The sequence below is a fragment of the Haliotis cracherodii genome, unplaced genomic scaffold (genome assembly GCF_022045235.1).
Source record: "Haliotis cracherodii isolate W230 unplaced genomic scaffold, xgHalCrac1.p SCAF_9, whole genome shotgun sequence".
Classification (NCBI taxonomy): domain Eukaryota; kingdom Metazoa; phylum Mollusca; class Gastropoda; order Lepetellida; family Haliotidae; genus Haliotis; species Haliotis cracherodii.
The window spans coordinates 29,929,585-29,953,028 of record NW_027266343.1 but is presented as its reverse complement, the minus strand read 5'-3'; the positions used below and the strand labels follow the sequence as shown (position 1 = coordinate 29,953,028).

Here is a 23,444-nt window from a genome sequence, read left to right as displayed (position 1 = left end):
GGTCATACCGAATCAACGCTAAAATGTACATAGCATGTCTGACTTCTTATGCTTATTGTAGACGGGGAGTTACTTGCTTGAATGAAAGCGTGATTGAATTAAGAATATCTGACGTGGACTGTCCAAACATTGCTTTTGTTTCTTATGAGAACAGACATATCAGATAAATCTCAAGTATACGTGCTTCAATTCAATTAGTTAAAATCATTCCAACATCCATACTCTATAGCGTCCAATGGTGCACGCAGTGGCTATTATTTGCATCCGTTGTTATGAGTAAAGTACTCACTATTCTGCTTCATGTAAAACAAACCCTCAAATGATGATATCGTCTACAATGATGTCACCTCTACTGCCAATAAGTTGAAAATCCCTAATCCCGAAATCGAACAAAATCGTCCATTTATGATATACACATTTAAAAAAGAATATAAAAGAAGTCAAAGAACCCCGACACATGACATCTTTAATACCGTTGTGTCGACCTTACGGTTGTCTCGAAGTAAAAGCATGGTCCGCGCGTATTCCTTCTTTATTTGTCATTTATGTCGAACCTCTGATAACTCGAAGTATTTATAACGTAGGTACCTTCAGCTTCGACACAACTCAGTTGGACTGTATAGTAATATGAAAGATTCGTGTATTATTTAACTTCTTTTGAGTAGTATTTTTCACCGAACGTACTTACAACTTAATCATGCCTGAAAGTTAGATTGACAAATCAGAGAGCAGAACAACTGACCACACATGAGCCCGTATAATGTGGTGTAATCCAAGATATGAGACCGTATACCGTCAGTAACAGCCATCTTGGATTTCCAACACCCATTTCACATATTTCACATGAAAATTCTGGTAAATTCGTTATTCGACACTGTTTTGTGTTTTTATGTCATTAATTGTGATGTGCAAGGACATTAATATTTTTTTAGGACATGTTTGTGACTTTATTCATAAAGATTATTGTTAAAATTGTCAACAAGGTTTGGACTCTTAGGTTAACGTCAACGAAAGAAAGTGTCAAGTTTACATTTGACTTGACATGTGTGATATGGATACCAGATAGTGTAAAATATTTTTTCTGCTAACCTAATATGACACCGTATACGGCAACTAAAGGCACAATAATATGCAATCCTAAAATCTTGGCATGCCAGATCTTCCCATAAAGTACAGTTTGCATTTGCCTGGCCATCTAAATGCTTAATGATATTATTCTCAACAAAAGCCGGCTCACAACTTTCTCATGGATTAAGTGTGTAACATCGTCACTTTTTATTTATTCAATAATAAAGTATCGTGGACCATTATTTCAAATTCTGATAGAAACATTATCCACTTGATCAAATATATACAACAAATCATCGCGTAGCAGTTATATACCTTTTCTGTATATTTCGTGTCTTCAAGGGACATGGAGATCGTTTTAGGTGGATATTTAAACATGTAAATAATAGTTACATGTATAGAAACAAACGGATTTTGAAAACCTTTTTACAAAGGAAAAAGTAGGATAACGATCTTTCATGCGTTTGTATAAACTGTTTTTATCTTCATATCTTAAGAAGACTTGCTTACGTGCTTTTGACAAAGATATGCTCATGCTCAATTTGTGAAAAATGCATTTAATCCTTATGTGTATATTTAGTGTCAATATGAATACAAATATAATTTTTAGCCCATTTCTTAAATTATGCAGATTTTGTGAACCTAAAGGGGCAAGCTTACACGCCTAATAAAGATTTGATCTAGTCCACAGCGCGTAATATTTTTCTCCGTTGATTCGAACCCCTTTTGTTTTCGTCCACGATAATAAGCGACTTTTAACAAAGATTTAGAGTAACCTCCCCTGGTGTGAATCTGCATCATGGCGGCCTCAGTGAAAACAGCAGAATTAAAGAAAGCCATTAAAAGTAAGTTATGCAGCTGAGATTATGGTTGCGAACATAAAATCAAAGTGATAGATTCAACAAGCAACCTATATCATTTGAATGTATTTTCTGCCATTTCAATTTTCAGACATTTTGAAAGATGCCGACCTCGACTCTTTGTCGGCGAAGAAAGTTCGGCGAAAATTGGAAGATACATTCGGAATCGACCTTACAGCGAGGTAATTTGTTGAAAAATAAGTAGAAAGAGATAAATAGTTTAGTTTACCTGCAAAAGATTTAAGCGCTTATCAAGCAATTTGTATAGCATGTGTTTTGTTTACACTAAACGGGATCAAAACAAACATTTTGTTGTCACCACGTGAGAACCGGATGGGCGATGTCGCGAAACCACACGTGTTTACTCCCCGATTCTCGCTATGGCGACTGTTTATTGTCGCCTAGTGTAAACAGGCACACACGGAACTGTTTCTATTGCTGAATCGATATTTCCTCCTTTAATTACAATAAATTTGTATTTGTTTCTGTAACTGTTAAATGGCGTAATGCTTTGTTTGTATATGTTCAGTAGTGGCTTCATCTATCAATTATTGAGGTAGGATATATGCCTACATATCTTCTGCAGTGTACCTACTATTTGAAGAGCTGAAGAATCAATTTGATTGTCTTGAATTTTTCATTTTAAAAATATATTATATTCTGCACGTCAACCTTCCAGTTAATTTACCTACCTCCAGAGATTTTTTTTACCCATTGCACATTTACTCATATAGCCTGCAACCTCGGGGTATCGCGGTACTTGTCATGTACGCTAAATGGAACAAAATACACTCACTAACCTTTATGATTATTTGTGTTCTCTATGTCAGATATCATTTATTTTATCAAACAATGCATATTTTACTGATAAAAGTTCATTATTTACATTAGTAGCTCTGAGTAAAAGCCGTGCCTCACGCTCTGTTTGACAAGGGAGAAAACTCCATCATATCAGGGTACAGAGAAAAGTTGTGTATGGAGGTCCGAATTGGACAAAAGAGGACATAATTCTACCAACCATTTAGTATGATGATGCCTTACTTCAGTGATTTGTCCAGACAAGTGCAAAGACAGCACAAGTAAAATTCTAAAATTCTATCAGTAATAGGTTATCAATGTATATTTACCGAAAAGTAAGAAAAAAATAAAACAAAAACATCAGCAACAAAATATCAGAAATGTATTGGATGACAATAATTTGTTAAAAAAATGGAAAAATGTTAAAAGTCACCAATAAATAAATAAAAAGCATGTAAAAAGTATGTATTTATCTTTTTGCTACTAGTGAAGAATGTATTTCTAAGTATGGCATTATGGCCCTTATGATCTCCTAACAGATTCTGGGCACAGAGAGGGGGGAAAACGTGAGGACTTACGTTACCTTATTAGTCGCCATGAATATGCAGATGATCTAGTTCAGGTCAATAGCGAAAGTTTCCTGGGGAAGTTGCAGGTTATATCGTTGTCCATTGATAGATGGGGGTATGGCAATATTAAAAAAGATGCCAGAAGTAAGTATCAACGCGTTAATAACTCCTTACTTACAGCAGACGGAACATTTAGAGGAAATTGAAATTGTTTGTGAAGCAAGCACTTCCTGGTTACTGATTTGGATTAAAAGACAGCCGCTAAGAGGCGTGTCCCGCGTGAACTACCGGAAATCACAAGTGCCTCCATTCGATGAATGCCACAGTACCACAAGGTCCGAGTATACACAAGTTAAAAAATAAATACATCGGTCAGCAACTCGAAGTTGTGGTATACTATTTTAAGAAACTGTTTCCATGCATATTTCTACGCTCACAACTCAAAATTGATTGGGTAATGGTGATATATTTTGTGATGTTTGCACAAATACGCAGCTTGTCTGGAGCTCTGCCTAATTACGCAAAGCTAGTGTCTGGGTAACACACATGGCACTGTCATCTACTGATTACAAGGTCTCGAATTTGACAGGAAATGGACAGCGGACTGTCAGCCTTCTAAAATATGTGAAGTTGAGTTATCCCATAAATTGATTCGTATGCAGACAGCATCTTTAGTTTCACCCGATGTGACGTAAAACCTAACTCACTCACTTTAGTTCCATCGCCATGCAGCACTGTTTGCAGTGAGTTAGTTGGGTATTCCATCATGGCTTGTCAGCTTAATGTGGTAGGAAAACCAGAAGCAAAGAAAGTCTCAGACATTAACCACTTTGGTGAAAGCCACTCTCATGGGTATAGTGCTGACAAACCTGGGAACATAATCAGTGCAAACTGGGACTCAAACCCATGGTCTCGGGTTACTGGCATGCCCAAGGGAAGCAACTCTGCTCAGTGAATTGCATCACTTTAGGCGACTGTTTGCAATAAATAAGGCAGATCACGTTAAAGGTGGGATCGTGTTACGATGTGTTTTTGGGTTCACAGGAAACAAGAGATCGATGCCCTTACCATGAAGATGATTACGGAAGGACAAGAGGAGGAAGAGAAGGAGGAGCAAGAGGAAGAACCTAAGTCCAAATCAAGGAAAACAACCAACATAAAATCAAAAGGCAATGATCACATGACACAAAATGGCCGGGCGAAAAAAGACACAAGTGATGCAGAAGACATGGGAGACGACTCCGATTCATCATTTGATGCAGTGAGAATGTTTACAGAATAACAAACGGGATATTGAGTTTTATCTGAGTGAATGAATAGTACCCATAAAAAAAGCCATCTTAGCGCTTAGACTATCGTCAAATTATGTTAGAATATGTGAGTTACGTTCATCATAGGGCTAACAACTTGTTGTGGAATGTGACCTGATCCTTAGAGGGATGGGAAGTCAACCGTTCTGAAGATTTGTAAACAATAGTCGATAACCCCTGAGCTTTCCCAGCTCTGCTCGCCTTATTCTATATTCCAGCTACTTGATAAGGCCTTGAAAATAATTGTTTGTTCGTTGTTTAATGTTTAATGCCGCACTCTGAAATATTCCAGCTATATGACAGTAGTTGGTAAAAAAGCAAGTATGGGCTAGACAATCCAGTGATTGACATCATCAGCATTTATCTATGTAATTTTGTTATGATGACATGAATCAACTAAGTCAGTGAGAGTGCCCACCGATCCTGTTAGTTGTCTCTTAGTCTTATGAGAAGCATAAGTTACTGAATACCAATTCTAGCCTGGATCTTCTTGGTTCTAAAAATATTTCAGGCTCATGAGATGAACCAGTGATTGATATTATGAGCAAGATCTGGTTATACCGTCTGGTTACAAGTCATCGTTATATTCTGTGATATAGCAGAAATATTACATAGAAGGGCATTACACAATGGTATACAACACACAAACAATGACCAAGCACTGGCTTGGCAGAAATCTGTCCATGAACTGATGATACAATTTGGACTCTGGATGCTAGGTTTTGTATTGAGATATGTGTGATGTGTTTTGTATTGAGATATGTGTGATGTGTTTTATATTGAGATATGTGTGATGTGTTTTGTATAGAGATGTGTGTGATGTGTTTTGTATAGAGATGTGTGTGATGTGTTTTGTATTGAGATGTGTGTGATGTGTTTTGTATTGAGATGTGTGTGATGTGTTTTGTATTGAGATGTGTGTGATGTGTTTTGTATTGAGATGTGTGTGATGTGTTTTGTATAGAGATATGTGTGATATGTTTTGTATTGAGATGTGTGTGATGTGTTTTGTATAGAGATGTGTGTGATGTGTTTTGTATTGAGATGTGTGTGATGTGTTTTGTATAGTGATATGTGTGATATGTTTTGTATTGAGATGTGTGTGATGTGTTTTGTATTGAGATATGTGTGATGTGTTTTGTATTGAGATGTGTGTGATGTGTTTTGTATTGAGATGTGTGTGATGTGTTTTGTATTGAGATATGTGTGATGTGTTTTGTATTGAGATATGTGTGATGTGTTTTGTATAGAGATATGTGTGATGTGTTTTGTATTGAGATATGTGTGATGTGTTTTGTATTGAGATGTGTGATGTGTTTTGTATTGAGATGTGTGTGATGTGTTTTGTATAGAGATGTGTGTGATGTGTTTTGTATAGAGATGTGTGTGATGTGTTTTGTATAGAGATATGTGTGATGTGTTTTGTATAGATATGTGTGTGATGTGTTTTGTATAGAGATGTGTGTGATGTGTTTTGTATTGAGATGTGTGTGATGTGTTTTGTATTGAGATGTGTGTGATGTGTTTTGTATTGAGATGTGTGTGATGTGTTTTGTATTGAGATGTGTGTGATGTGTTTTGTATTGAGATGTGTGTGATATGTTTTGTATAGAGATGTGTGTGATGTGTTTTGTATTGAGATGTGTGTGATGTGTTTTGTATTGAGATATGTGTGATGTGTTTTGTATAGAAATGTGTGTGATGTGTTTTGTATTGAGATGTGTGTGATGTGTTTTGTATAGAGATCTGTGTGATGTGTTTTGTATTGAGATATGTGTGATGTGTTTCAGCCCGATCCTGTACCAGTCATAAAGAAGAGGAAAGTTGAAAAGAAACCACAGGTACAAAACTTTTATGAGCAGCGGTCGCATGACCAGATACCTCCAATATTTACAGAATAACCTACCAGAAATGAGGAATTGTGGATCTGCTCGATTCCCAATTGAATTAATTTTTAAAACATTAATTCATGAGGGACAGATGATCTGTAATACTCTAACAGAGTCTGTACATGTGATTTATGCTGGCTGTCAGATGGAACCCATGCAACTGTTGTGATACATTGGTATGATCCAATGGGATTTCACTGTTTAATTTGGGCACAGACTTAGTGTCCGTCAGAGTGTGGAAGGTCGGAGATTCGTTCCCTGGCCATGCTATACTGAAAGACGTTAAAAGATGGTACTTCTTGTTACCCTCTCTGGTGCTTGGCAGTAAGGGAATGAAACAAGGACTGGTTGGCTCGGAGTCAGTATACTGTGTCTGAGTGGGGTGTTCATGTTAAACTGCGGCATGGTATCTCATTGGGCTAGCACTATAAAATCGGCATTAGTCCGGACCAATACAAGCAGACACACATGCAAGTTGCTATATTAGTGCAATAATCTTGAACGCAATGTTAAACCCACCTCACCTCACCTCACCTCACCTCACCTCACCTCACCTCACCCCGGGCACAGACTTGCATATTGTCAATGTTATGGTACCATTGCTGAACATTTCTGTTTCAGCCTAAGAAGACATCAGACAGTGCGTTATCAGACGATGATGATGATGAGGTAAGTCTTCATTCGGGATACAATGATTCAGTAATGAACTGATTGCTTACACCTGACGATACAATGCACAACATGCCTACCAATGGACCAATTCATGTTTTAAAAGTAAAATTTACTCATTTTCTAAATTACAGTCAAGTCTCATTAATCCGACATCGTTGGTTGCACATGATTGTGTTGGATTAACGAGTATGTCTGATTAACGAAATTAAGTGATTTGTGATCGAAAATCGGACATCTTCACGATAGATAATAACCGTGTGTACCTTGTAATAAAATCTTTAAAAACGAAATATTTATATTATGTTGTATAATAATTCATTCCTTAATTTATAATTAATGACACTGCAATAATAATAATAATTTTCCCATTTATACGTAACAATAGAGACATTACTCACTGAATATATCACATCAACCACACACGTTTCCTCATGTAAATGCAAGTGCTACTGTCTTAACAACTTGCTTCATCTACTTAAAATAGTCTGTCAGTGTTTTCTGTTTCTCACATTTTGAAGGCACATTTCTCAAAGTCCCCTGTTCGCTTGACGTCCAGGGCTTGTGGTTCTTCAGCATCAACATTGTGGAGGTGTAATTTCATTTGCTGTTTCTTATAATAAAGCTTGAAATTCTTTATGATCCCGGCATCTAGTGGCTGAATGAGCAATGTGGTGTTTGGTGGCAAAAAGTGACATTTCACATTAGTTATGACGACAGTAGCATGGGATGGGGCGTTGTCCAACAGCAATACCACGTGGCGTCGCTCCAATCGCATTTGCCGATCCAAGATCAGTAGCCAGGCTTTGAATATTAATGAAGTCATCCATGCTTTCTTGTTTACATACCAGACGACCATGTTTTATATACCTGTTCGTATTTATCTGGCTTCAATTTGTTAACTACATTTGTATAGCTTTGTACATACAGGTTTGAATAGCTTTTCCTGTTAATTGTTAAGTTAATCTCTGCAGCCAGTGCGTGTCAAAATACGGGGTTGTGTACTCGCGGTCAGATGACCACGGAGTACGCTGACCACCGTGTTGTATTAACGAGACTGATTAATGAGTGATTTTTTTGTTAATTCATTGCAAATTAGGTGTGTCAGAGTCGGAGTGAGAGAATGTCGGATTAACGGGACTAGATAGCACTGAATCAAACGGTTCCCATCATTTGTGTCGCATAAAGCCGAGTGTCGGATTAACGAGTGTCGGATTAACGAGACTTGACTGTATACTTGTTTGTTTTAACTTGGTGCTAAACACTGCTGTTTCCTTGTATCAGGCTCCATATGAACTTATTTAACTGTAATACTTCCATAGAAATAGTTAATATTTGTGATGCTAATTGGCAACAAGCTGATGAAGTGAAAGTAGTGATTTGTGTACTAGCTGTAGCAACGGTTCCCACACAATATGGAGCCTGCGTTACATATTGGTATTCCGGGTTAGAAGTGCTTCACAGCAATCTATGCTCACCATAAGAGGCTAAGTGACTTGGTTGATGGTGTGTCGTGTCCTGTTAGGCTAACTCCCTCTCTCTCTCACTCTCTCAGCACAGACTTAAGCCGAGTTAAGCCAATTCCCTCAGTGCAGACACCTTCAAGTCCTTCAGGGAAAACTTATGCCTCGTGAAGCCAACACCCCCAGCATTAGAATTTGGCACCAGTCCTGAAGTCCTTGTCAAACTGCGCAATAGTTAAAGTATTATAAGGTCTAGTAGAAAATTTGCCATTTTTAAGAGTTTTGCTGTATGTTATCATTATGAAGATAAGTGGACTAAAAATGTTTCTACTGCTGTCTTACTTAAGCCTATCGGTAGTTAAGCCAACTCCCTCCATCAGAGCAGAGTAAGCCTAGTTAAGCCAAATCCCTCCTTCCCTCCCTGACAGTAAGTTAAGCCAACTCCCTCTCTCCCTCCCTGACAGTAAGTTAAGCCAACTCCCTCTCTCCCTCCTTGACAGTAAGTTAAGCCAACTCCCTCTCTCCCTCCCTGACAGTATGTTAAGCCAGATCCTTCCCTCACAGTAAGTTAAGCGGACTCCCTCCCTCCTTGACAGTATGTTAAGCCAACTCCCTCCATCAGAGCAGAGTAATCCTAGTTAAGCCAAATCCCTCCCTCCCTGACAGTAAGTTAAGCCAGCTCCCTCCCTCCCTGACAGTAAGTTAAGCCAGCTCCCTCCCTCCCTGACAGTAGGTAAGCCAACTCCCTCCCTCCCTCCCTGACAGTAAGTTAAGCGGACTCCCTCCCTCCCTGACAGTATGTTAAGCCAACTCCCTCCCTCCCTGACAGTAAGTTAAGCCAGCTCCCTCTCTCCCTCCCTCCCTGACAGTACGTTAAGCCAACTCCCTCCCTCCCTCCCTCCCTCCCTGACAGTATGTTAAGCCAACTCCCTCCCTCCCTGACAGTAAGTTAAGCCAGCTCCCTCCCTCCCTGACAGTAAGTTAAGCAAGCTCCCTCCCTCCCTGACAGTAAGTTAAGCCAACTCCCTCCCTCCCTCCCTGACAGTAAGTTGAGCCAGCTCCCTCCCTCCCTGACAGTAAGTTAAGCCAACTCCCTCCCTCCCTCCCTCCCTGACAGTAAGTTAAGCCAGCTCCCTCCCTCCCTGACAGTATGTTAAGCCAACTCCCTCCCTCCCTCCCTGACAATAAGTTAAGCCAGCTCCCTCCCTGACAGTAAGTTAAGCCAACTCCCTCCCTGACAGTATGTTAACCCAACTCCCTCCCTCCCTCCCTGACAGTAAGTTAAGCCAGCTCCCTCCCTCCCTCCCTGACAGTAAGTTAAGCCAGCTCCCTCCCTCCCTGACAGTATGTTAAGCCAACTCCCTCCCTCCCTCCCTGACAGTATGTTAAGCCAACTCCCTCCCTCCCTCCCTGACAGTATGTTAAGCCAACTCCCTCCCTCCCTGACAGTAAGTTAAGCCAACTCCCTCCCTGACAGTATGTTGAGCCAGCTCCTCCTCTGTGTGACAGGTAGATGATGAGGTGCTGGCCAAGCAGCTGCAGCAAGAGGAAGAGATGAATCTCAGGACCCGGCGGCGGCCACAGAAGAAACCTGTAGTGAGTACAGCTGTCATATCCAGCACAAAAATAATTAACTATTTCTCTGTCACATTGTTTGTTGAAACTGGATTTTTATTTGAATTTTTTTTTTTGGTGGCGACAATACGCATCAGGACATTTTCATTATTTTATGAACTTTTCAAAGGACTTTCTTATTGTTACCTAATTATATATCTTGAGGATATATCTTGAGGACATATCAAATGACAATCGGTTTATGTCCTACAAATCCATCTTCCCGAGGCAAGGGAGTTAACTGACTATAAAAGTCAAGTTTCCACCCTTACCGAACTAGGCTGGTATTACGGAGTTTCATTTTGGCTGGACTAACGAGTCTATGCATAGTCCAATCAAAATCGCTCACTGAAATCGAAATCCGGTTAGTAAACTGTCGTGCAGATTTCGGTCGATTGCAGGATTTGCAAAGCATCTGCACCGCCAACAGATATTTTCCAAGTCTTTTCATGATTTTAATCAAGGTGCTCACATGATTTGATGCATTTCGCGTGGTAAAATTCGTGTTATCACAATATAGATCTTGATTATCGATCAGATTGTCCTGACCAGACGCCACCATTTTGTATGAAACAAATGCAAGTGATACGAGAGGTGGAATCTGATTGGTCCATAGGAAAGGCTTAGAAGGGACATAACTCGTAATAACCACTGATGGTGCTACGATCGAGCCCAGGAATTCCAGCCTAGTTCGGCAAGGGTGGAAACTGGACTTTTACAGTCAGTTAACTCCCTTGCCTCGGAAAGATGTACAAATCTGGATACCTGTACATATGTCCATATATGGCATGACAAAGTACATTACTGGGTATCACCTGGAGATTCCACTGTAGGGAGACCAGGGAAGCCCAGGTCCCCGGGACTCCTTTGTTGGGGGGAACGGGGACTGTGTGGCACTGCATCTGTCCTAACATCTTACAAGGTTTTGTTTTAAACATATACTCACTGGAGTGAACCAGGACATACCTGGTGATGCAGCCTCACATCATTACTGATACTCCTGGCTGATATGTTTTCACTGGCAGTCACACGGCTGAGAATCCAGACAAACACAAATAGAGAATCTCTTGATATCAAATATGTCAACAGGTGTCACGAACAGTTTAAAACTCCGAGGCTTGCCGAGTTAGAGTTGGTCTTCAGCAACCCATGATTAACATGATCGGGTGGTCATACTCAGTGACTTGGTTGATGCATGTCATCCTACCCCTATCTCATGGTTCAGACTTGGTTATTGCTGGAATAGGTGCAGCATTTAACACCAAGCAAACAAACCTCAGATATTCTGGTGACGTCACCCTGTGTGGTGGCATATTGCCGTTATTATCACCTCATGCAATGTTGTAGGTCTTTGTTAAAGTATGGGAGTTATGATCACCATGGTGCTAGGAATGCTTTGTGGAATGAGGCCCTGATTGGCTGATGATGATGTCCGCCTGACTCGACTTCCTGTTGATCATTTGTCAGTTCACGCAGAGATTTATCCATTCGGAATAAACAATACAGCGGCATTCAAAACACTCATTCCATCTTACATTAACATATTCAATGTAATAAGCGCCCAGGGCGCTCTCAAAATTAGAAATAGGGGGCTCTTATTAGAAAATAATTTTGGTGAAAGGGTTAAAAGATCGTAAATTTCGTGCTGTATGCTTACAGTCTGAAATGATACAAAAGAAAAGTCTGCGCGTATTATACACGACAGATATATTTTTCCAGAATTTAATTGCCCATAATTAAGGGTGCATATAACACATGAGAATAAATAAGTCTTGTGTACATTGATCAATCAGAAGGGTGCTAATTGGGATTGTTCACCAGCCAATATATTAGCAAATATCGCTGTGGGTGCTTATTAGAGTGGGGCACTTATTACGTCGAATACGGTATATATGTGTTGCCATTGAGCTTGGTATGATTTATACAGTCAACTGATGGGCTGTTTCTTTGTGTCCTTGATAAGAAACCTCTGTGTATTTTTCCTGAATAATTACGCAGGAATCACAATTGTACCTAGATATTTTGCTCACTCCCTCACTCAGTGAATGTGTGACTTTGTTGTTCACAGGCCCCCAGGAAACCTAAAGAAAAGAAAGAAAGGAAAGGTATTATCTTCAGCTGATTTTCTTTCTTTCTCTTTGTTTTGCTCACCTTGACTGAAGATTCATGTGAGCATTTGTCATAAAGACTGCATCATTCTTTGGCTAGTGATGCTAATGAGCTGGGAGAAATAATAATGAAAGGCACAACTAGGATTGTGAGTAGGTTCTGCAATCTAACATGGGGCTTCATGACAGTGGATAGCTGGAAAGTTGCTGTTTGTGTCAACAGACAACATGCATACTACTTATATTATAAATCAGGGGAAGGTGGTAAGCGTCATGGTCAGGAATTGAGTCTAAATGTGATCACTGTGTACGAGAACATAAGAGGTTATGAATCTGCTTGTGGTATTCCAGACTCATGCTAGAACACTGAGGTACCATGCTGCAGTTTAATATGAATACCCCTCAGACACAGTGTACTGACTCCGAGTCCTTGAGTACTACTCTTAATGCCAAGCGCCAGTCGGATCAACAACAAGTACCACCACCGTCTTTCCTGGCAGACACTCTATCCATTAGGCCATGGAGGTGGGGTTATGTGAAGGATTGGCGATGAGCTGTGATATTGTTGTAGTGTTAAACAACTCACTCACTCACTCACTCACTCACTCACTCACTCACTCACTCACTCTTGCTTCAGGAACATCCATGTACAGCAAGCCGTGTCAACTGTCACCGGAGCTTGCGGCTGTCATTGGTCAGGACCAGGTAGGACAAGTGTTGTGCTGTCAAATGTTCACAATAAACTGCACATGTATGCAGTGGTTGTTTGTGTCAACTGGTCACAAATGGAAAGCAGAAATGTATGTTTTTGGTTTGAAAACAAATCAAACTTGCATTGGTCCTATTTTCTCACAGGTACATGTATGTTTCCCCACTGTTTATGTCCTGTGTTTCAGTTGTCTCGGCATGAAATAGTGAAGCGGATGTGGGAGGTGATGAGGGAGCGAGAACTGCAGGTAGGCATCCATAGACCCGTGAAGATCCGGGTTAGAATAGGTCTGTCTGCAACAACCCATGCTTGTTGTAAGAGGCGACGAACAGGGTCAGGCTCACTGACTTGGTTGATGCTTGTCATGGTGTCCCAATTACGTGGATCAATGCTCATGATATCAATCACTGGATTGTCTGGTCCAGACTCCATTATTTACAGACCGCTGTCATTTGGCTGGAGTATTTCTGAGTGTGGCGTTAAACAACAAACAAACATGAAGTAACATACTTGCTTACATACATGATTGTATATTAGATGGAGAATAACAAACAAACATGAAGTAACATACTTGCTTACATACATGATTGTATATTAGATGGAGAATAACAAACAAACATGAAGTAACATACTTGCTTACATACATGATTGTATATTAGATGGAGAATAACAAACAAACATGAAGTAACATACTTGCTTACATACATGATTGTATATTAGATGGAGAATAACAAACAAACATGAAGTAACATACTTGCTTACATACATGATTGTATATTAGATGGAGAATAACAAACAAACCAACAAACGAACATCAACAGTTAACACTCCTTTGTTTGTCTGACCTCCTTGGTGTCACAAAATGTCAAATGTGTATTCAGGGAACATTCGGAACATTTTTGGGCATGTTCTTTGGGTTTTTTCAATTTTAAACAGATTTTTATAAATGCATTGTTGTGTATTTTGTTGTTTTACAGACCTGTAGTCTCTAATGACTTGTGTTTCAGGATCCCAAGAATAAACAATTTATGGTTTGTGACGAAGAACTACAAAAGATATTTGGTAATTATTTCGATAGTCTTTTCTCTATGAAATGGTGTTCTTTATGTTCTCATGACCACATACGGAGATGTACCTTTTGACTGAACAAGCTGAATATTATATTTATAAATGTGTTACCATGGTTACTGAGTGACAATGAGGGTACCTCCCACACTGATCAGCTCAGTAACAAGTAATTGTATTATTGAGTTAAGTATCAAATTGAGAATCTGCAGCCAGTTAGATATTTATTCAAAACCGTGTTTGAACTGTTGATCCGTGGTCATCAGACCGATGAAGATCTGGGGTACAATAGATCTTCAGCAACCCATGCTTTTCACAAGAGGCGACTAATGGGATCAGGTGGTCAGGCTCGCTGATTTTGTTGATGCATGTCATCGTATCCCAATCATGATATCAATCACTGGATGGTCTGGTCCAGACTCGATTATTTACAGACCGCCGTCATATAGCTGGAATATTGCTGAGTGCAGCGTTAAACAACAAACAAACAAATCTGGTCATCAAATGTTGATAATAGGCACAGATCATGGTGTCAACCCTTGTGTTTGTGTGGCAGGCAGGAAGCGGGTTCGGATGTTCGGCATGATGAAGTGGTTGACCAAACACATCAGAAGCATGGATGACCTTGAGTGAAGCAGCAGTGAATCTATATGAAGGTAGACCCTACTGATTAGACCTAATCTAGACCTTACTGAACATGGGCTAGACCCTAGTGAACATGGGTAAGACCCTACTGTACCCTACTGAACATAGGTTAGACCTTACTGTACCCTACTGTACCCTACTGAACATGGGCTAGACCCTACTGTACCCTACTGTACCCTACTGAACATGGGTAAGACCCTACTGTACCCTACTGAACATAGGTTAGACCTTTCTGTACCCTACTGGTACCTTACTGAACATGGGCTAGACCCTACCGAACATGGGTAAAACCTTACTGTACCCGACTGAACATAGGTTAGACCTTACTGTACCCTACTGTACCCTACTGAACATGGGCTAGACCCTACTGAACATGGGTAAGACCCTACTGTACCCTACTGAACATAGGTTAGACCTTACTGTACCCTACTGAACATAGGTTAGACCTTACTGTACCCTACTGTACCCTACTGAACATGGGCTAGACCCTACTGAACATGGGTAAGACCCTACTGTACCCTACTGAACATGGGTAAGACCTTACTGTACCCTACTGAACATAGGTTAGACCTTACTGTAGCCTACTGAACATAGGTTAGACCTTACTGTACCCTACCGTACCCTACTGTACATGGGCTAGACCCTACTGTACCCTACTGAACATAGGTAGGACCCTACTGTACCCTACTGAACATAGGTTAGACCTTATTGTACCCTACTGTACCCTACTGAACATGGGTAAGACCCTACTGTACCCTACTGAACATGGGCTAGACCCTACTGTACCCTACTGAACATGGGCTAGACCCTACTGAACATGGGATAGACCCTACTGTACCCTACTGAACATAGGTAAGACCCTACTGTACCCTACTGAACATAGGTTAGACCTTATTGTACCCTACTGTACCCTACTGAACATGGGTAAGACCCTACTGTACCCTACTGAACATGGGCTAGACCCTACTGTACCCTACTGAACATGGGCTAGACCCTGCTGAACATGGGTAAGACCCTACTGTACCCTACTGAACATGGGCTAGACCCTACTGAACATGGGTTAGACCCTACTGTACCTTACTGAACATGGGTAAGACCCGACTGTACCCTACTGTACCCTTCTGAACATGGGCTAGACCTTACTATACCCTACTGTACCCTACTGAACATGGGCTAGACCTTACTATACGCTTCTGTACCCTACTGAACATAGGTAAGACCCTACTGTACCCTACTGTACCCTACTGAACATGGGTAAGACCCTACTGTTCCTTACTGAACATGGGTAAGACCCGACTGTACCCTACTGTACCCTTCTGAACATGGGCTAGACCTTACTATACCCTACTGTACCCTACTGAACATGGACTAGACCTTACTATACGCTTCTGTACCCTACTGAACATAGGTAAGATCCTACTGTACCCTACTGTACCTTACTGAACATTGGCTAGACCTTACTATACCCTACTGTACCCTAATGAACACGGGTAAGACCCGACTGAACCCTACTGTACCCTACTGAACATGGGCTAGACCCTACTGAACATAGGTAAGACCCTACTGTACCCTACTGAACATGGGCTAGACCTTACTATACCCTGCTGTACCTTACTGAACATAGGTTAGACCTTACTGTACCCTACTGTACCCTACTGAACATGGGCTAGACCTTACTATACCCTACTGTACCATACTGAACATAGGCTAGACCTTACTATACCCTACTGTACCTTACTGAACATAGGTTAGACCTTACTGTACCCTACTGAACATGGGTAAGACCCTACTGTACCCTACTGAACATGGGCTAGACCTTACTATACCCTACTGTACCCTACTGAACATAGGTTAGACCTTACTGTACCCTACTGTACCCTACTGAACATGGGCTAGACCTTACTATACCCTACTGTACCATACTGAACATAGGCTAGACCTTACTATACCCTACTGTACCCTACTGAACATGGGCTAGACCTTACTATACCCTACTGTACCATACTGAACATAGGCTAGACCTTACTATACCCTACTGTACCTTACTGAACATAGGTTAGACCTTACTGTACCCTACTGAACATGGGTAAGACCCTACTGTACCCTACTGTACCCTACTGAACATGGGCTAGACCTTACTATACCCTACTGTACCCTACTGAACATAGGTTAGACCTTACTGTACCCTACTGTACCCTACTGAACATGGGCTAGACCTTACTATACCCTACTGTACCCTACTGAACATAGGTTAGACCTTACTGTACCCTACTGTACCCTACTGAACATGGGCTAGACCTTACTCTACCCTACTGTACCCTACTGAACATGGGCTAGACCTTACTATACCCTACTGTACCCTACTGAACATAGGTTAGACCTTACTGTACCCTACTGTACCTTACTGAACATGGGTAAGACCCTACTGTACCCTACTGAACATGGGTAAGACCCTACTATACCCTACTGAACATAGGTTAGACCTTACTATACCCTACTGTACCTTACTGAACATAGGTTAGACCTTACTGTACCCTACTGTACCCTACTGAACATGGGTAAGACCCTACTGTACCCTACTGAACATGGGTAAGACCCTACTGTACCCTACTGAACATGGGCTAGACCTTACTATACCCAACTGTACCCTACTGAACATGGGTAAGACCCTACTGTACCCTACTGAACATGGGTAAGACCCTACTGTACCCTACTGAACATTGGTTAGACCTTACTATACCCTACTGTATCACTGAACATAGGCTAGACCTTACTATACCCTACTGTACCTTACTGAACACGGGTAAGACCCTACTGTACCCTACTGAACATAGGTTAGACCTTACTATACCCAGCTGTACCTTACTGAACAACAGCTAGACCCTACTGTACCCCACTGTACCCTACTGAAAATGGGTTTGACTCCACTGAAAATGGGTTAGACCCTGATGAACATGGGTTAGACTCTACTTAAAATTGGTAAGACCCTACTGAACCTCGTTTAGACCCTACTGAATATAGGTTAGATCCTACGGAACATTAATTAGACTCTACTGAACATGCTGAGTGCGGCGTTTCACAACAAACCAACCATCCAAACTGGACATGGGGTTGAACCACCTGAACATGGGTTAGACCCTGCTATATGTTGGTTAGACCTGACCATGTGTTGGACCACTCTGACCATACTTAGACCTTTCTGAACATGCCTTAGATCATACTGAACATGAAATACTAGCCCAACTCATTTACTCCCTCAAATAGTTGAAAGTCTGCTCAGAAAGCTAGCTCTATCAACTTTTTATACTTTTAAAGATGATTGTTGTGGTCTTGATGTCCCATTACCCACCCTGCTTGTCTGGATGTCCCAATACCCACCCTGTTTGTCTTGATGTCCCAATACCCACCCTGCTTGTCTAGATGTCCCAGTACCCTCCCTGCTTGTCTAGATGTCTCAATAACCTCCCTGCTTGTCTAGATGTCCCAATACCCACCCTGCTTGTCTAGATGTCCCATTACCAACTCTGCTTGTCTAGATGTCCCAGTACCCTCCCTGCCTGTCTAGATGTCCCAATAACCTCCCTGTTTGTCTAGATGTCCCATTACCCTCCCTACTTGTCTAGATGTCCCAGTACCCTCCCTGCTTGTCTAGATGTCCCAATACCCACCCTGCTTGTCTCGATGTCCCAATACCCGCCCTGCTTGTCTAGATGTCCCAATACCCACCCTGCTTGTCTAGATGTCCCAATACCCACCCTGCTTGTCTAGATGTCCCAATACCCACCCTGCTTGTCTTGATGTCCCAATACCCACCCTGCTTGTCTTGATGTCCCAATACCCACCCAGCTTGTCTCATCTTGTCGTATGTCTTGAACCAAGGACAATTTGATATATACTTGTAATGAAGTCAGGATCACAAGTTTTGTTTTATTTTTTGTCATATCAGTTTATTCTGCTCTTCAATTTCTGTTTCAGATTGTGTAACTAGTTGCTTGTTAAGTGAATGAGTGCGATGGACAAGACACCTGTTGAAGACGCTGTGAGTGACCTGCACAAGTTGGTCGTTCAGTACCGTTTCAGTTGTGTAACCATGGTTACAGTGCACTTCAGTTGTGTTGCCAAGGTCACTACATATTCAGTTGTGTTGCCATGGTTACAGTGCACTTGTTGAACTGTGTGAACATTGGACTTGTTGTGAAATGCTATCACAACTAATTACATCATATGCTAATTTTTATCATGTGCCATGTGAAGGTCTATTTTTCTGACGTTAGATGAAGAGTGGTATTTTCTTATTGAACCATGTTGGTGGTTAAACACGTCTGATAACATCATGGAAATGGTTGTATCAAAGATTTCTTATTAGTCTCATGTAGTTTTGAAAGAAATTAGTCCGTTGAGGTTTTATCATTGAGGAAAAAACACCCTAGTTTTAATTGCATCACAAATATGAACAATGTAGCACAATTTCGAGATAACTTTTCACTGAAATTTACAAGCATACATTTCATTGTCTGTTGTGTTGTAGCAGAGACTATTTCAATGGATAGTACATTTGGGCAAACATTCATCGTGTTGAAAGAGCTGCAAGGGCATTTGAATATCAGAAACCCCATTTCTGTCTACCAGTGAGGAAAAGGTTTTTTACTTTCAAACCAGTTCATTCCAGGTTGTTTTGCATGTGGAAATGTTTTTGGGGAACGCTGTGGTGTTGACTATGCTCCTGGATACATGTTAAGCATTATTCCTCTTCGCCCCCCCCCCCCCACCGATTGTCCAGTCTATTGTATCTCCAGCTTCTTATGATATATACCATGGACCCATTTACCATCATAACTTTGTATTGACAAGGTTCATTCAGGCTTGAAAAGGCCTTTGAATTTAAGGTCCCTCTTGAAAGGCCTTGATTTTTAGTGTCAACCTTGAAAAGACGTGAAAATCACCAAAATAGCTTGAAATGCCTTACATTTGTACAAAATGACACAACTTTGTTTAAAAAAGTATTAAATCACACAAAAATAATAGTTATATACCAAGGATGTTTAAGTGTGGTTTATTTCAGTGAGTTAACTGACTAAAAGTCCAGTTTCCACCCTTGCCGAACTAGGCTGGAATTACTGAGCTCGATAGTAGCGCCACCAATGGCTATTATCAGTTATGTCCCTTCTAAGCCTCTCCTATGGACCAATCAGATTCCACCTCTCTGATAACTTGCCACTGCTTCACACAAAATGGTGGCCCCTGGTCAGGACAATCTGATCTATAATCATATATTGTGTTAAAACGTGTCTTACATCGCGAAATACATCAAATCATGTGAGCACATGATTAAAAACATGAAAAGATTTGGAAAATAACTGCTGACAACGAGTTGGTGGTGCACACGCTTTGCAAATCCTGCAATCAACAGTTAACAAACCGGTTTTCGATTTTGGTGCGCGATTGTGATTGGACTATGCATTGACTCGTTAATCCAGCAAAAATGTAACTCCATAATACCAGCCTAGTTCGGCAAGGATGGAAACTGGACTTTTATAGTCAGTTAACTCTCTTGCCTTGGGAAGATGAAAAACTATTGCCGTGGAACAGTTACCAAATATGCCATTAGATAATCAATTTCAGTTATTTCACATTGAGTATAAGGGTTTTACATAGTCTTGTGACAATGGGATTCATAATGACTCACCACCTACTTTTGGGGGATCATTTTCTAAATTTGGGAGTCGTTTAAAATGAATTGAGACCCTGCTATTTTTTTACTTGCCCCGACAACCTTGTTTGCTGTCAAATACAGTAGACTGCTGTAGACGCTAGACAGAAATACTCCCAGCTGATTGGATGGTGTGTTGTCATGCCAGTTACACATTGCGACAGCAATCCATTGAACTGTCGAAATTCCAAGTTCCTATGTTATGAAAGTTATTTCAGTCTCATTTAAGTTATTAGATTTGTTTGTTTTTTAAACAACTGCTGGAGCAGCAGTCAGTGTCTCTAAAAAAATATTGTAAATAATCAGTCTTAATTTAGATTTCCTTGGCAAATTCTTTGTGTCGATTATGACATGTATCAAGAACTTTTTCAAGTATTTCAGGAAATTATTGTGTCAGATACACAAGAATTACGTATCATAAAACCTTGAATATGTCACACATTAAAGAAATTTGTCAGAAAATCAATAGAGTTTTTAAAAAGTAGCTATTTTATGTGGAAATTTACAGTAAGCAGTGACATTTTCCCAGGTGTGTATGCCCCTTGTGAAGGCCAGTTTGTCATCCATTCATTGTGTCATCTCCAGCCCCAACACTTGTGACATAGTCTACCAGTTACAGCGCTGTCATCCATTCATTGTGTCATCTCCAGCCCCAACACTTGTGACATACTCCACCAGTTACAGCGCTGTCATCCATTCATTGTGTCATCTCCAGCCTCAACACTTGTGACATAGTCTACCAGTTACAGCGCTGTCATCCATTCATTGTGTCATCTCCAGCCCCAACACTTGTGCCATAGTCTACCAGTTACAGCGCTGTCATCCATTCATCATGTCATCTCCAGCCCCAACACTTGTGACATACTCCACCAGTTACAGAGCTGTCATCCATTCATTGTGTCATCTCCAGCCCCAACACTTGTGACATACTCCACCAGTTACAGCGCTGTCATCCATTCATCATGTCATCTCCAGCCCCAACACTTGTGACATACTCCACCAGTTACAGCGCTGTCATCCATTCATTGTGTCATCTCCAGCCCCAACACTTGTGACATACTCCACCAGTTACAGCGCTGTCATCCATTCATTGTGTCATCTCCAGCCCCAACACTTGTGCCATAGTCTACCAGTTACAGCGCTGTCATCCATTCATTGTGTCATCTCCAGCCCCAACACTTGTGACATAGTCTACCAGTTACAGCGCTGTCATCCATTCATTGTGTCATCTTCATCTTCATTGGCCATATGCCGAGGGCATTTAACATTAATTTTACATGATCTCACAAAAAGGTTTTATTATACAAATGGATGAATGTGATTACTGAAACAGACAAATGTTTATTTTGAGACGTTTTGGGGACATTTTTAATCTTTGTGTAGGGTGTAGCAAAATCTTTTTCTTATATCCTTTGACATATAAAATGAATTCAGTTTGAAACTAATTTAGGTGTGACAGACTCATTGCATGCAGTTATCTCCCTTTGCATATTATACATTTTCTTCAGAATGTTCACTTGTAAAGACTTATCTCAGTGGAAAGTAAGACAAGAATGAAAAAAAGCATTCAGTATTTCCTCATTATTCACTGCACACAGTCATGAAGCATTTCATTTGCTACTTAGCGTTTAAGTGTTTTATTTTTATTTTTTGTATTGAAAATAGTCTGACATGGGATTGGGACTCCCGGGGACAGAACTTGATAACTATTGATACTGTTCCTACAAAATGATTTCCACATATTGAGCTAGAGGTGATGTGTCTTCTGTTGGTAAGGAAAGACTTTTCGACTTTGACCTTTTCAGTGAGTGACAATTTGTCACTGACAAATGAAGGGTGATTTTCTGAAAGCTATGTTAAGACACCTCAGCTTTTGTTCATTACCCAATCACATTGAATTAAGATATTTTGCTACAATATAACACCTCCCTTCATCACATTTCTTGCAAACCCTCCTAAAATCTCTGAAGGTGGAAGTGAAGATTTGGAACAGCATACCTGATTTCTGATCTTGAAAACATATGTGAACAGACAGTTCTGTATGGAGAATAAAAAAGGTCACTCATCTTGTGGATACATGTCATTTCTTAGCGACATGCCATATACACCAAGAAGGGGAATAGTACTTATAGGGAACATTTCTTTTGTAATGATTTAAGTTTCCAAATGAGACAGAGACAGGTGGTGTAGAAATACGCAGAAACACGGTACCTTGAAAATCAGATGTTTTACACCAATGCTGTACCTCTCTTGAGGGAGGTCACTGCCATAGAAATTTGTGTCAGGTGAACTTTCTAATCAGCCAATGAGTGTTGAGACTTTTAAATGAGATGGGGAAACTGTGAGATCAAGTTTGCCCCCAAACCCACACATCCATCATTTTAATTTGAAGATCAAGGTTTGCTCCTGGTCCACCTGCCGTAACTGACCCATGGAGAGATTGCCAGATGGTACCTTGGGGACAGGCCGTTTCATATTGTTTATTGGTGGTTGGGGGGCTTGAGACTAGATATTTCTTCAGCTAAAACTGCAAAACCAGATATATTTTTATTAAACTGAGCCAAAATGGTTTTTTTCTAGTAAGCACTTTGCATCAATGTAATTTTTGTGGCAGACAATTTCTTCCTTTTCCAACAATATTAAGCATAATTATTTTTGTCAAGCATTTTGGGGGACAGTTTATTTTATTTTATAAAACCCCAGCCCGAATCAAGATGAAGCTAGTATTGTTTGATGCAAATAAGAATTGGCCAAACATTAACATGAACAAGCCTATATAAATTAGGAATCTTATATTGCGTGAAACTATTGCAGTGAAACTGTTTACTTCAGGAAATAAGAGCATAACTTGAATCTCCAATGGGTCCACCATTTAATACTCTGGGGGATACCTGGGATCTTTTGTCAGAGACAGATTTTCTTCAAAATAAACAATTTATAATATTCTTTGGAGGTTTTTCTTGGACC

At 40.5% G+C, this 23,444-nt stretch overlaps 1 protein-coding gene across 1 annotated transcript; it reads left to right on the top strand.

Annotated features, from left to right (window-relative positions):
- The first annotated feature begins 1,849 nt into the window (after positions 1 to 1,849).
- LOC139452041 (uncharacterized) lies at positions 1,850 to 22,286 on the top strand. The gene is made up of 12 exons (XM_071233327.1): positions 1,850 to 1,913; positions 2,020 to 2,110; positions 4,340 to 4,556; positions 6,396 to 6,446; positions 7,116 to 7,163; positions 10,136 to 10,222; positions 12,309 to 12,345; positions 12,986 to 13,053; positions 13,245 to 13,304; positions 14,065 to 14,119; positions 14,679 to 14,778; positions 18,743 to 22,286. Exons 1-11 carry the CDS (start codon positions 1,868 to 1,870, stop codon positions 14,753 to 14,755), a joined length of 837 nt encoding a protein of 278 aa, XP_071089428.1. The 5' UTR covers positions 1,850 to 1,867; the 3' UTR covers positions 14,756 to 14,778; positions 18,743 to 22,286.
- Positions 22,287 to 23,444: the final 1,158 nt, after the last annotated feature.

Excerpts from the sequence above, each read along its gene's own strand:
- LOC139452041 (XM_071233327.1), top strand. The coding sequence starts at position 1,868 with ATGGCGGCCTCAGTGAAAACAGCAGAATTAAAGAAAGCCATTAAAA. Across the intron at positions 2,111-4,339 it reads GGAATCGACCTTACAGCGAG|GAAACAAGAGATCGATGCCC; the intron begins GTAATTTGTTGA and ends TTGGGTTCACAG. Across the intron at positions 10,223-12,308 it reads GGCCACAGAAGAAACCTGTA|GCCCCCAGGAAACCTAAAGA; the intron begins GTGAGTACAGCT and ends TGTTGTTCACAG.